The sequence below is a fragment of the Chiloscyllium punctatum genome, chromosome 33, assembly GCF_047496795.1.
Source record: "Chiloscyllium punctatum isolate Juve2018m chromosome 33, sChiPun1.3, whole genome shotgun sequence".
Lineage (NCBI taxonomy): Eukaryota > Metazoa > Chordata > Chondrichthyes > Orectolobiformes > Hemiscylliidae > Chiloscyllium > Chiloscyllium punctatum.
Genome location: NC_092771.1, coordinates 25,615,608 through 25,630,087, shown reverse-complemented (window position 1 = coordinate 25,630,087; position 14,480 = coordinate 25,615,608). Strand labels below are relative to the sequence as shown.

General features: G+C 42.0%; 1 protein-coding gene across 1 annotated transcript in view; it reads right to left on the bottom strand.

The window, feature by feature from the left end:
• Window positions 1–14,480, bottom strand: part of kti12 (KTI12 chromatin associated homolog) — a 41,875-nt gene that overhangs the window by 12,165 nt on the left and 15,230 nt on the right. Inside the window, exons 2-3 of the mRNA XM_072553173.1 lie at window positions 12,456–12,507; window positions 6,971–7,023 (exon numbers count right to left, since the gene is read on the bottom strand). Of these exons, the coding sequence (XP_072409274.1) occupies window positions 6,971–7,023; window positions 12,456–12,507 (105 nt within the window). The remainder of the gene's footprint in view (window positions 1–6,970; window positions 7,024–12,455; window positions 12,508–14,480) is intronic.

Sequence of the window (14,480 nt, the reverse complement as noted above, 5' to 3'; positions counted from 1 at the left end):
CAGAGATGGCAAGTTATAAACGTATAATAAGAACATAGAAAACAAGAGTGAAAATATAAATTACACTAAATTAAGGCTGTCTTTTTTCCCCCGAGTACGTCCTCCTGTTAAGAGTTGGAGATTGAACACGTGTACTAGACAAATTCTGTCCAGCAAATCACCAGTCGGATTGGAGAATGTGGAGAGTGAGCAAACTTTTTTTTTCAAATTCCTGCTGAATACACATGATTTCCGTGAGCTCCTTTTACATTCTTAAAAACTACTTTTAGGTGATGGAGTCATTTAGTAACATTACCTTCTGTATTTTGTATTAGTTTTTTTTTAAGAAAAGGATTCCCTTTAGATGAGGTAGCTCAAACACAATGTACAAAGACTTTAATGTATTAAACCTTTTAACTTGGGAATCTGTAAAGATGACATTTTGTTAACTTACTGTAAATCAATCTACATTTAATCTCCAAATGAAAAGTCTAACTACTTGGCACAAGTTACCTTAATGGCAACAAATCTCACATCTGTCCTTTCCAAAAATTAGTTGCAAGCATTTAGCACTACTTGACTTTGCTTATTCTGGATTAGTGGTTCTGGAAGAGCACAGCAGTTCAGGCAGCATCCAAAGAGTAGTTTAGCCAAATCAGAGATTTTTTGTCCCCCCTCCCTTGATACTTCTGCATTAAATATGTACTTAAAAAAGTCCAGTTGGACCATGGGCTTCCAAGTGGTCCAACTGTATAAGTGGAATACAGAGAAATTATTACTACCGCTGCTTTAAGTGAAACCGTCGAAATGTTTTCCAAGCTAATGCTTTTTTATTTGATCATGTCAGTTTTAATAAGGGCACTCTTAAATCCTTTAACACAGAAGCATCTTACCTGCCTTAAAAGAGAGACACCACTCTTTACAGCTGGCTAAATCTAACTGTACATCCCCAATGCCATACTCTTTACTATGGACATTGAAAGCCTTTGGACAAACATTAAATCAGACTGTGTACTGGCTGTCAGAAGTATCTTTAAAACTTCCCCAGTTAGACAGACCAAATGAAGATATTACCCAGCTATTCCATTTAGGTTTAAGAAAAAGTAATTTTGAATTCATTAATCTTCAAATCAAAAGCACAACTACATGTAGCATATTTGCTCATATAAACATACACATGGTGGTGGACCAGAAAGTTTGCTTTGGATGGCGTAGGAGATGTCTAGGCTTTCACAAAAGCAGAATTGGAAGAATTCATCAATATCCTCTGCAACCATCACCCCTCAATGAAGCTTAAAGCCACAACATACAGGAAACCACATATTGCTCAAGACACACAAAACATCATTTCCCTGAACCCCAGGTCTTTTTTTGGAGAATCTCATAAGGGACCTTTACTAACCAAGCCATAATCTGAATATATATTGCCCTCAAATGCTGTACAAATTCAATGCTTTGAAAAAAAATTCTTGGAGCTTTAAATAACTAATTTATCTATTTTATCTACCATCAAATGTGAACCTCAAATGCAAACCTAGTCCCAATTTATTGCAGTTATCAGTGCCCAACAGCAGGTGACATTTCTTATCTTCCTTCAAACCTGCCTCCTCTCCAAGTCACTAGCGATGGCCAAACAGGAGCAGTCAGAATAACTGCTCCAGTTCCTCCTCGCACAAGTCCTAACCCTTTTCCAATCACAGAGTGGGTCTCGAGGAGCAACAGCAGCAAAAAGAGGGCAAACGAGTGAGTGGTGAAGCTGGAGCAGTTGGCATAGGAGAGGCAGAAACTAAGTGGAGGAGCGTACTCCTCAGATTCTCTGTTTCACTCATACAAGGGAGCATTTTCACTCACTTGCCAACCGTCAAATTTTCTGTGGGCTTTTTAGGGCAAATTCACCTGCCGTCCACACTTTGAAACCTGATCAGATTAGATTCCCTACAGTGTGGAAACAGGCCCTTTGGCCCAACAAGTCCACACCGACCCTCCGAAGAGCAACCCCCCAGACCCATTCCCCTACACCTAACACTATGGGCAATTTAGAATGGCCAACTCCCCTGACCTGCACATCTTTGGACTGTGGGAGGAAACCGGAGCACCCGGAGGAAACCCACGTAGACACAGGGAGAATGTGCAAACTCCACACAGACAGTTGCCCGAGGCAGAAATTGAACCCGGGTCTCTGGTGCTGTGAGGCAGCAGTGCTAAACACTGTGCCACCATGCCGCCCATTAGGTCAGCCAAATTCCTTAGCTTCTCACGCCCAGCTCCAGAGAACCCTACATGGTTCAGAGAAGTCAGAAGCAGCTTTACAGATGTGTGAAGGCAGATTGTATTTTTATTAAAAAGACTCAGTTGCATTATCCCTGTTCACAACTGGCAAAGGAGACAAGGTCATGTTGGTCTGGTCAACGTCTACCTACCCTTCACATCTTAATTGTATTTGCCCCTAAAAAGAGAAGATCCACAGAGTGTGACAGAGGACTATCTGAAACCTGCAAGGATTATGGTAGCTGGTTTGGAAGACTTATACTGTACTTGTATCATAGATAATCAGGATCCAGGAACAATCAAAATAAAATCACATCATCCTCATGAATCAGCAAGGTGTGAGCTACAAACTAAGAAACACTTGAGATTAGTAAATTGATGCTTCTATGTTTTTGCAGGTAAATTATCCTTCAGTATAAGATAGATACTAGAAATAAAATAGAACTCCCCTCCCCTGACTTTCCTTTCATTGAAGTTCTTATATTTGTAGTTACCAGAAACCTGACAGCTTGTCTCACAGCCACTTTGAGCAGAGTGGGTTACAATGGCACTGTTTATTTACAGCTTTATTATTGGAGATAGTCAATAACCAAGCAACTAACTTAATGGAATTTAACATATACTATTGATAAAATACACCAGCAGCAGACAGTGAATACATGGCACAGACCCTCCAGACAAATACCGAATCAATCTTTCTCAATGGGTGTGGGTTCAGAAGCAAAGGCAGAGACCTAGAGTGCTGACGCTCCAATGCGACACCGACTGAATACTGTGCAGTTCCCTTGTTAAGATCAACCTTTAAACCAAACGTCTACCTGTTCCCTCAGCTGGGTGTAAAAACAATCCATGACTATTTTGAAAGAAATATGTTCAATTTCTCCTCAATATCACAGCTATGTTTTCTCTCAACTACTGAAGCAAATATTACAATGCTGCTTTCAGAAACTTGCTGTGCTCCCCACCCTTATTCTTCAAATAGTGGCAGGAGATGTTTTGTGTTATTAAAAGGTAACAGATGGGGACTCAGTTGAACATCTCATCCAATAGATGAGATCTTCAGCAGGGCAGAACTCCCTCAGTACTGCAATAGTCCTCAGATGTTTAGGCAAAGATACACAATATTCCATCAGAGGCATAAGCATGCTACAAACAAATCAAATTTAATATCTGAAATAGAACTGTTCTGTACCTTGAATTATAAAGGATAATTACTATAAATGGACATATTCTGAAAGCCAAGACACCTTTATGTTTATTCCAGACAAATTGTTTCATTGTAACTTGGCAGCTGCTTACAAATCCCCAATGTTAGAAATAAAAGCAAAAATGGTCAGCTCTCTTACTTTTAAATACAATGCTTCAAGTTCAAAGATCCTCAGGCAGCTCCTTCCAAAACCTATGACCACTTCCACCTAGAAGGACGAGGACAGCAGGTACATGGGAACACCACTCCCTCCATGTTACCCTCCAAGCCACTCATTATACTGACTTGGAAATATATCGCCATTCCTTCACTATTGCTGGGTCAAAATCTAGAACTCTCCCCCTATGGGCATTGAGAGTCAACTTACAGAACGAGGGACTACAACAGTTCAAGGAGGCAGCTCACCTCCACCTTCTTAAGGGTGACTCAATGCTGACCAGCCAGCGACACTCGCATCCCACAAGTGCATTAAAACAACAGACAAGTTTAGGGAGCATTTTAGACAGACATACATGTAATCTACCTTATTACAGCACCATACATCATAAAATAATCCTGAAGTGCTTTCTGGTCAAGTATCTCTGTCATCAATGCTTACAGGTAGTCACAGAGTCCTATTCAAGCCCTTGATGAAATAGAACATAGAACATAGAACAATACAGCACAGAACAGGCCCTTCGGCCCACGATGTTGTGCCGAACTTCTATCCTAGATTAAGCACCCATCCATGTACCTATCCAAATGCCGCTTAAAGGTCGCCAATGAATCTGACTCTACCACTCCCACGGGCAGCGCATTCCATGCCCCCACCACTCTCTGGGTGAAGAACCCACCCCTGACATCTCCCCTATACCTTCCACCCTTCACCTTAAATTTATGTCCCCTTGTAACACTCTGTTGTACCCGTGGAAAAAGTTTCTGACTGTCTACTCTATCTATTCCTCTGATCATCTTATAAACCTCTATCAAGTCACCCCTCATCCTTCGCCGTTCCAACGAGAAAAGGCCGAGAACTCTCAACCTATCCTCGTATGACCTACTCTCCATTCCAGGCAACATCCTGGTAAATCTTCTCTGCACCCTCTCCAAAGCTTCCACATCTTTCCTAAAGTGAGGCGACCAGAACTGCACACAGTACTCCAAATGTGGCCTAACCAAAGTCCTGTACAGCTGCAACATCACCTCACGACTCTTGAATTCAATCCCTCTGCTAATGAACGATAATACTCCATAGGCCTTCTTACAAACTCTATCCACCTGAGTGGCAACCTTCAAAGATCTATGTACATAGACCCCAAGATCCCTCTGTTCCTCCACCTGACCAAGAACCCTACCATTAACCCTGTATTCCGCATTCTTATTTGTTCTTCCAAAATGGACAACTTCACACTTGGCAGGGTTGAACTCCATCTGCCACTCCTCAGCCCAGCTCTGCATCATATCTAAGTCCCTCTGCAGCCGACAACAGCCCTCCTCACTGTCCACAACTCCACCTATCTTTGTATCATCTGCAAATTTACTGACCCACCCTTCGACTCCCTCATCTAAGTCATTAATAAAAATTACAAACAGCAGAGGGCCCAGAACTGATCCCTGCGGAACTCCACTTGTAACTGGACTCCATGCTGAATATTTACCATCTACCACCACTCTCTGACTTCGACCGGTTAGCCAGTTTTCTATCCAATTGGCCAAATTTCCCTCTATCCCATGCCTCCTGACTTTCCGCATAAGCCTACCATGGGGAACCTTATCAAATGCCTTACTAAAATCCATGTACACTACATCCACTGCTCTACCCTCATCCACATGCTTGGTCACCTCCTCGAAGAATTCAATAAGACTTGTAAGGCAAGACCTACCCTTCACAAATCCGTGCTGGCTGTCCCTAATCAAGCAGTGCCGTTCCAGATACTCGTAAATCCTATCCCTCAGTACCCTTTCCATTACTTTGCCTACCACAGAAGTAAGACTAACTGGCCTGTAATTCCCGGGGTTATCCCTATTCCCTTTTTTGAACAGGGGCACAACATTCGCTACTCTCCAGTCCCCTGGTACCACCCCCGTTGCCAGTGAAGACGAGAAGATCATTGCCAACGGTACTGCAATTTCCTCTCTTGCTTCCCACATAATCCTAGGATATATCCCGTCAGGCCCGGGGGACTTGTCTATCCTCAAGTTGTTCAAAATGTCCAACACATCTTCCTTCCTAACAGATATCTCTTCTAGCTTATCAGTCCGTTTCACACTCTCCTCTTCAACAATACAGTCCCTCTCGTTCGTAAATACTGAAGAGAAGTACTTGTTCAAGACCTCTCCTATCTCTTCCGACTCAATACACAGTCTCCCACCACTGTCCTTGATCGGACCTACCCTCGTTCTCGTCATTCTCAGGTTTCTCACATACGCATAGAATGCCTTGGGGTTATCCTTGATCCTATCCGCCAGGGATTTTTCATGCCCTCTCTTAGCTCTCCTAATCCCTTTCTTCAGGTCCCTTCTGGCTATCCTGTATCCCTCCACTGCTCTGTCTGAACCTTGTTTCCTCAACCTTATGTAAGCCTCCTTCTTCCTCTTTACTAGACATTCAACCTCCCTCGTCAACCAAGGCTCCCTCACACGACCATTTCTTTCCTGCCTGATCGGTACATACATATCAAGGACACGTCGTATCTGCTCCTTGAAAAAGTCCCACATTTCCACCACATCCTTCCCTGACAGCCTATGCTCCCAACGTATGCTCCTCAAATCCTGTCTTACAGCATCGTAATTTCCCTTCCCCCAATTGTAAAAACTTCCTTGTTGTGTGCACCTATCCCTCTCCATAACCAAGGTGAAAGTGACAGAATTGTGGTCGCCATCACCAAAATGTTCACCCACTAACAAGCCCACCACTTGTCCCGGTTCGTTACCGAGTACCAAATCCAATATGGCCTCCCCTCTGGTTGGACAATCTACATACTGCGTTAGAAAAGCTTCCTGGACACACTGCACAAACACCGCCCCATCCAATCTACTTGATCTAAAGAGCTTCCAATCAATTTGCTATTTGATGGTGAACCTTCTCTTGCTCACCCCTTCTCACATATAGGAACCCGGTTACATCACTTCAAAGCTGCAGCAAAATACCAGCTCAAGGACTCAATCTCAGAACTGACCTTCCATTCCCACTTCTGTTTTCCTGCTTACCTCAACCTCTCCCAAATCAGCTGACAGCAGAAATACAAGGGTGGAGGCAGCTCCTTGCTGATGGGGCATATCACTGCACACAAACTTGGTTGAGCTGTAGCATGCTCATCCCTGTGCGTGCAAATCTCACACTTGAAACCCAAGCTCAAAAACACGGAGGCTGATCTTGCAGTACTGAGGGAGTTTGGCCCTGTTGGAGGTACCATACTTTGGACGAGCTGAAGGTAAAATACCTCATCAGCAATGACCTATTCTACACTGTTCAGGAACTTAAAAAAAAATTAGGAATAAATCCAAACAAAGAATAAGATTAATTATTAGTCATACCTTTGATGTAATTTAGAGAATCCATAATTACTACATCATCTTTATTGATTTTCCTGAGGGGAAAAAAAAGAATTGTACAGAGTGACTGGGATGTGTGACATGAACATACACCATATTGTTTAAAAAGTTCACTATTATTGGGCACATTATGCCAAATTCCATTTAAAGCAGTTGCAATCGAAAAATTACAATCAACTTTGCGAAAAACACCAGGATATTGAGGAGAATTAGGTTATTTAGCCCCTTATGCCACAGCTGATCTGATTGTAAATTCAACAACACATTCCCATTAATTATGGATGACCTTTCACCCCCTTGTTTAACAAGAATCCATTCACCTCGGCCTTAAAACGAGTCAAAGGTTCTGCTTCCAAATAGTTATAGGAACAGCAAGTTCTAAAGACTCATGGCCCTTAGAAAAAAGGGCCTTAACTCTTTTAAAAATAATGGGTTGCCCATTTAAGAATGATTCTGCCACAAGAGGAAACACATGCTCTATATCTACCCTGTCAAGACCCTGAAGATCTTACACATTTCAATTGAGTTGCCTCTTACTCTAAGCTCCAGTGGATACAAGCCTAGTCTGTCCAATGCCTCTTCTTCAGGCAAGCCCTTTGCGACCGGTATTAGTGTGGTAAACCTTCTCCGAATTGCCTCCAATGTATTGGAATCCTTCCTTAAAAATAACATTTAGTACTGGAGACCAATACTAAACAGTGCTCCAGGTGTGGCCTTAATGCATAGACTCGCTACTTTTGCGTTCATTGTTCAAACTCCTTTTCCATTTCCATCCCAATCCAAAAAGGCTTGTTATTTTCTTCTCCATGACAATGGCCTCTTTCCAACTGCTCACCAATGGTATTTCAAGAATGTCTTTTCACACTTTGCTGTGAGCCAGGAGAAAAATGGCTGTTCTGCCTAGTACTTGCACTAAATGAGAATTAGTAACACGGGCAGGGGTCAAACCAAATTTCTATTGATATCCATCCCATCTCCTCAATGACGAATGATTTGTTGATTCATGCATTAGTAGGGTATTGGGTGTGCCACTCAACAGCAATCTAGTATGGCAACTTGCATTCATAATCTAACAGCACTGCCATCCCACCCAAACGCAATTATCTCTCAGCCTCCTTGGGCCACCCCCTCATTCCTGATGAAGAGCTTATGCTCGAAACATCGACTCTCCTGCTCCTCGGATGCTGCCTGACCGGCTGTGCTTTTCCAGCACCATACTCTTCGACTCCCACCCAATCATGAAAGGCTGAGCTTTCTAAGTTTGGTAGAGCTGGGGAAAAAAAAACATGTCTGAGGGGGAGGTAAAGTAAAGTCGCCACTCAAATACATGCTGTTGGCAAATGATTGAATGCAGTCAGCAGACACAGACAGAAATAATGTTTTTTGGTTTTTCGAGGAGTCAGTTCTGAAGGCAAACACTGAGAAGTTTGTCTCCATTAGTCAGACTGAATCAATCATCAAAAAGAGTAATTTAACCGTTTATGGGACTGATGGATTTCAAACCCAACAATATATCCCAAGCCCAGAAGGTGCATTAGATTATATTTTTATTATCATACAGCCTGGAAACAGACCCTTTGGTCCCAACCAATCCATGCGAAACATAATCCCAAACTAAACTAGTCCCACCTGCCTGCTCCTGCCCTATATCACTCCAAATGCTTCCTATTCATCCTTATCAAGGTGTCTTTTAAACGTTGTGATTGTACCCACATCCATCACTTCCTCAGGAAGTTCATTCCACAGGTGAACCACCGCTGAGTAAAAAATCTGCCCATCATGCCTTTCTAAAATCTCTCTCCTCTCACCTTAAAAACATGCCTGCTAGTCTCGAAATCCTCAATTCTACAGAAAAGTCACCCATCATTAACCCCATCTATACCCCTCATGATTTTATAAACTTGTAGAAGGTCATCTCTCAACCTCCCACAGCTCCAGTGAAAGACGCCCCAACCTCTCTTTATAACTTGTTCTTGAATTCGGTTTTGAATCTGGTCGAGATTGAGGTGAAAGAAAGAATTCGCCCAAGATCCTTAAACACCACGTCCCAAAACCATGATCATGTCCATCCAGAAGGACAAGGGCAGCAGATTCATGGGTACATCACGACCTGCAAGCCCCCCTCCAATCCAGTCACCATCCTGACTTGGAAATAGATCACGGTTCCTTCACGGTCACTGGACTAAAATCCTGGATGGCAGCACTGTGGATCAATGAATGATACTGACAGCATGAATTCAAAGAAAACCCTCTGGTCTGTTTAGCCACCCTGCTTCCTGACCTCCTTTTTCAAATTTATCATCTGTATTGTACATTAAGTGCTAAATGTTCTGTTTTCATATTTCCTCTCAGATTTATTAGTTATTGAAAGTCCAGTCTCTTTCATTTTAGAAAAGTTTGGAATTGGTCATCTTTCATTTTTGATTAGATTAAGTAAATTTAACTGAATTGTAATAGCTACGTACTAAAAAAAACAATATTTTTTGTGACTGTTGTAACTCAAATTATAAAAATAATTAGTTCTCAGTTTCCTTCCCTCTTCACACAAGCTTCAGTATTGACTACACAGTACAGCAAAACAGCATTCCTGAAAACTACACTTCAAGTACCAGTTGAAACTACAAGAGCAATTTACTTCATCAATTAGTGACAATAAATCTCAAGTGAATGATAAAGCACTGCCCTGATGGAAGAGTGGTACAGAGGATCTCCCTGATGACTATTTTACTTGTCTAATTGATGTTTGAATTGCAGAAATTTCTGCTTTGTTGCAAAATTGTCCCTTCCACTTGTCTGATTGCTTTGCAGTGGGGGGAAAAAAAAAGTATAAATTATGAATGATCTTTACTGAACCAGAAGCTTTTATTGGATATTTTTAATCTTCTACTGTTCTTCTTGATTTTTAGACACTAGACTTGGGTTTAGGGGACTCTTTTTCATTTTAACTAGCTCATTTAAAATCAGTACAGTTAAAGTACCTTCTTTTTTTGAGATTAGATTAAATTACAGTATGGAAACAGGCCCTTCGGCCCAACAAGTCCACACCGACCCGCCGAAGCGCAACCCACCCATACCCCTAACTACGGGCAATTTAGCATGGCCAATTCACCTGGCCTGCACATCTTTGTGACTGTGGGAGGAAACCGGAGCACCCGGAGGAAACCCACGCAGACACGGGGAGAACGTGCAAACTCCACACAGTCAGTCGCCTGAGGCGGGAATTGAACCCGGGTCTCTGGCGCTGTGAGGCAGCAGTGCTAACTACTGTGCCACCGTGTCGCCCACTTCAGTATTGATGCTGATTATATCTTTAAATTTGCATCAGGGACAGTAGCACAAAATTCAAACTTCACAAGACAAATGACCAGTAGTGCATCTCTACCACCGCACCAGGGCATGAAATCGGTTATTAAAGCCTGCACCCAGAACTGGAAAACCAACACCCCCTCTGCCCAGCAGAGCACTCAGTGGCTCAATCCCATCACCACCACCTTGAAGTGTGATCACTGACTTGCTTGTCACTGCAAAAAGAAAACAAAAAAAAAATCACTGGATACAAAATCTTCCTGACAATATTGCAGAGTGCTTACTCACTGAATAACCAGAATTTTAGATTAGATTAGACTCCCTACAGCATGGAAACAGGCCCTTTGGCCCAACCGACCCTCCAAAGAGTAACCCACAAAAACCCATTTCCCTCTGACTAATGCACCTAGCGCTATGGGCAATTTAGCATGGCTAATTCACCTGACCTGCACATCTTTGGACTGAGAGGGGAAACCGGACTATCCAGACAAAACCCTTTAGTTTATAATATAATAGCTTTAGCCATACTAGGTTATGGATGGGGTGTCAATGGCAGTGAGATCACAGGCACTGCAACTGTATGGGCAGGGAGCCCATTCCTTGCAGGTATAAGATAGAAAACTCAGCCAATGAATTAATCTGATCCATTTTTGTCATACTGAACTGTCCAGGAGACTGAGAAAAGCCTTGCTCTTTTACTTGAAAACAGCCCTGGGGTCGGAGGTTCGTGACCCAAGATCTTAAGAGAAAGACAATCCTTAGAACTCCGAATGTTGTGAGGATTGTCAGTAAAGCACCAGCACAGATCATAAATTCAAGATTCTGGAATGAGATTTGTACAACCTTCTCAATCAGAGGGACACAGCTACCAGGAGCATTCTCAGAGTCTGAGTCGATAAAATGTGGAGCTGGAAAAAGCACAGCAGGTCAAGCAGCATCTGAGGAGCAGGACAGTCGACATTTCAGGCAGGACCCTTCATCTCAGAGTCTATTCTCTGTCACAATTCATTATACTCTTCAATTATAGAGTGATACAGCACAGAAACAGACCATCCAGTCTAACTCATCCATGCTGACCAGACATCCTAAACCAATCTGGTCCCATTTGTCAGCATTTGTCCCACATCCCACTAAATCCTTCCTATTCATATGCCCATACAGACACCTTTTAAAACGTATTAATTGTACCAGCCTCCACCCACTTCCTCTGACAGCTCATTCTATTCACTCACTACCCTCTGAATGAAAAGGTTGCCCATTAGGTCCCTTTTAAATCTTTCCTCCCCTCATCTTAAAACTATGTCGTCTAGCTTTGGACTCCCCAACCCTAGGAAAAAAAGACCTTGGCTGCTCACCCTATCCATGCCCCTTATGATTTTATAAACTTCTACAAAAGGTCATCCCTCAGCCTCAAACTCCAGTGGGAAAATTCCCAGCCCATTCAGCCTTTCCCTACAGCTCAAACTCTCCAAACCCGGCAACATCATGGTAAACCTGAAATGGTTCAGAAAAAATTTACACAACATCCTTCCTATAGCAGGGAGACCAGAACTGAATGCAGTATTCTAAAAAGTGGCCTCATCAATATCCTATATAGCTGCAACATGACGTCTAACTCCTATACTCCATGCACTGACTAATAAAGGTAAGCATGCTAAACACCCCTTTCACCACCCTCTCTACTTGCGACCCCACTTCCAAGGAACTATGTACCTACATCCCTAGATCCCTTTGTTCAGCAACATTCTCCAGGGTCCTACCATTAACTGTACAAGTCCTGCCATGGTTTGCCTTACTAAAATGCAATACCTCACATTTACCTAAATTAAACTTGATCTGCCACTCCTCGGCCCATTGGCCTACCTGATCAAGGTCCCATTGGCCTAGGGCTCTAGATCGCTAGCCCAATAATATTACCTATACACCACCATTTGCCCCACTACGATTCTGCCGAATGGAGGATCGACAAAGGATTGGCACAGGTAGTAACTGTCTTCTGTTGCAAAGCAGCAAACAAGGGACACAGCTGTCAGGCGAAGTACCAAAACACAAATTGATATTGTGTCTTTAAAAATACAGTATCAACTTAAGATTGCACTATATTTGTCTCCCAACAGCAATGACAAAGAAATAAGCTGCAGTTGTGTGCTGCGTGTGGTACCTTTCCACTTCAGCTTTCAGTGCTCCTCGCAGATCCTTCTCCTTCCGAGAATCTATAATACATAAAACAATCAATAATTCGTGTTTAGCCTCACTCTTGTGAGACTAAATTCCAGACAAATATGAAGTTACATTAATTACGCTGTTTCAGCAATACATTAAGCTCTCCTGTACAAAGGTTTCATTAAGTAAAAACCAGGAAAGTCTATTAAGCAAAGGTGTTTTCAAATCACCCCTCCCACCAAATACTGTATTACATACAAAACCACCTAACATAAGATCCAGCCAACAATGTCTCAACTCAGAAAAGTGCCACTATGTGCGAAATGGGACTTAAGATGAGCAAATTTTTCATTACTTATACTCTTAACTTTGACAGGGTCTGTTCACTTTTTTTCCCCCCAAACTTATTAATTTGTTTTGACTGAAAAGCTATCAAAATGTTTCAAATAACCATGCACTAAGAGATTGATGCATTGACACCATTTATCCATGAGCTGGTTCAGTGCTCGCATCTTCTGAGCATCTGATGTCCCCTCCTACCAATCCACACAAAAACAAGCCATTTGTTAATAAACAAGAAAACCTAGGAACTTGCGATTTTATTGCTCACTCCGTAGTAGTTACACAGCATTTTGTAATACAAGAATACTGCATTATCGAAGAACATCGTCACCTGTCCACAGGAAATGTAGGAAAGGATGTTTATAGTAATGAATGCACAATGAGAGAAAACTCAAGTCACAAAAATCTTAATTCTCAAGTGCTTAAATTGTTTTGCCCCAGCTCAGAAGGAAATTTCAGAATTTTCAGTGCCTACTTCATCTCTTTTCCTTCCCTGCTTTAATAAAAATAATCTCAGTATCTCACCACTCGCTTCACAAGAACTGTCTCCTCACAAGTGTACGTTGCACAGTCTAATAGCCTGCTTATGTTGTAGTGGTAAAAACTGCATATAATAGACAAATTGTGGCCAACCTATTACCTCAGACATATTGAGCACTATCTCAGCAGTCCTTCAATCTATGCCTTGACTTATAAAACACTTCTTTATTCGGTGGTTTTTAACTCCTTCAAGTGCATGCTTATTTTGGTTCGTTCAAGAGGTGCATTAATTGGCTTGGTAACAACCAGTTAAAACCATTCAACAAATTTTTAACTGCATCAACAGCACCCATTAAACTCCAAAATCTGTAATCCTCAGCCTGTACCGCCCCTTTGCTCCAACCAACTATATTCAGCAAGCGTTACCATTTAACTAAAATCAGAAAAGGGAAATATTAAAATATAAAATTAATGCATGGCAGTTTTTGGTAAATTAGTCAATTTAAGACAAATAATGAAAAACGATGGCTAATGTGATGCACAATCATAATAGAGATGGCCAGAATTTTTTTTGTTTTGCAGAGATGAAGGATGTGTTAACAATTAAGAAATCACAAAATTAAAGGGGGAAAAAAAACTATAAAATGGGTCATTAAGTCTACTTAGCTGTTGGGTTCAGAAAGCTGGGTGATAAGTAAGAGATCAGCAGAAATATTAAGTCTTTGAGATATGGAGAGTTAGACTGATTCTAAAAATTCCATAAACAGACTAAACGACACAAATGTAGAGCTGCTTGAAACTGCAGGAGCTAAAAAAAAGAAGACACAAAGTCACATCCAGAAAAGGAAGCGTCAGTATTTCGACAGTTTGATCAGAGTTGAAAAACTACAGAGATCTCTTCTCGAGGGCGAAGTGGGGGATTGTGGAAGGTGGTGGTTTGACTTGGGCGTTGCTGGATGTGTGAAGATTGAGCCAGATGGATGAGTGTGTTCCCACGTGTGACGATGCTGCTCCTTTAACAAGGTTATGTTGTCCTTGGTTTCCCCCACCCCAGACAGGTCATAAAAGATACAGACACCGAAAAGTCTCAGTTGAAGGGTTTTAGGGATAATTTGATTACAGCTAACAGATAAAAGCCTTTTGCCTGAGGAAAACACTTCTACAATGAAAGGGAAGTGGTGAGTTCTCCCAGCTCAGCTTT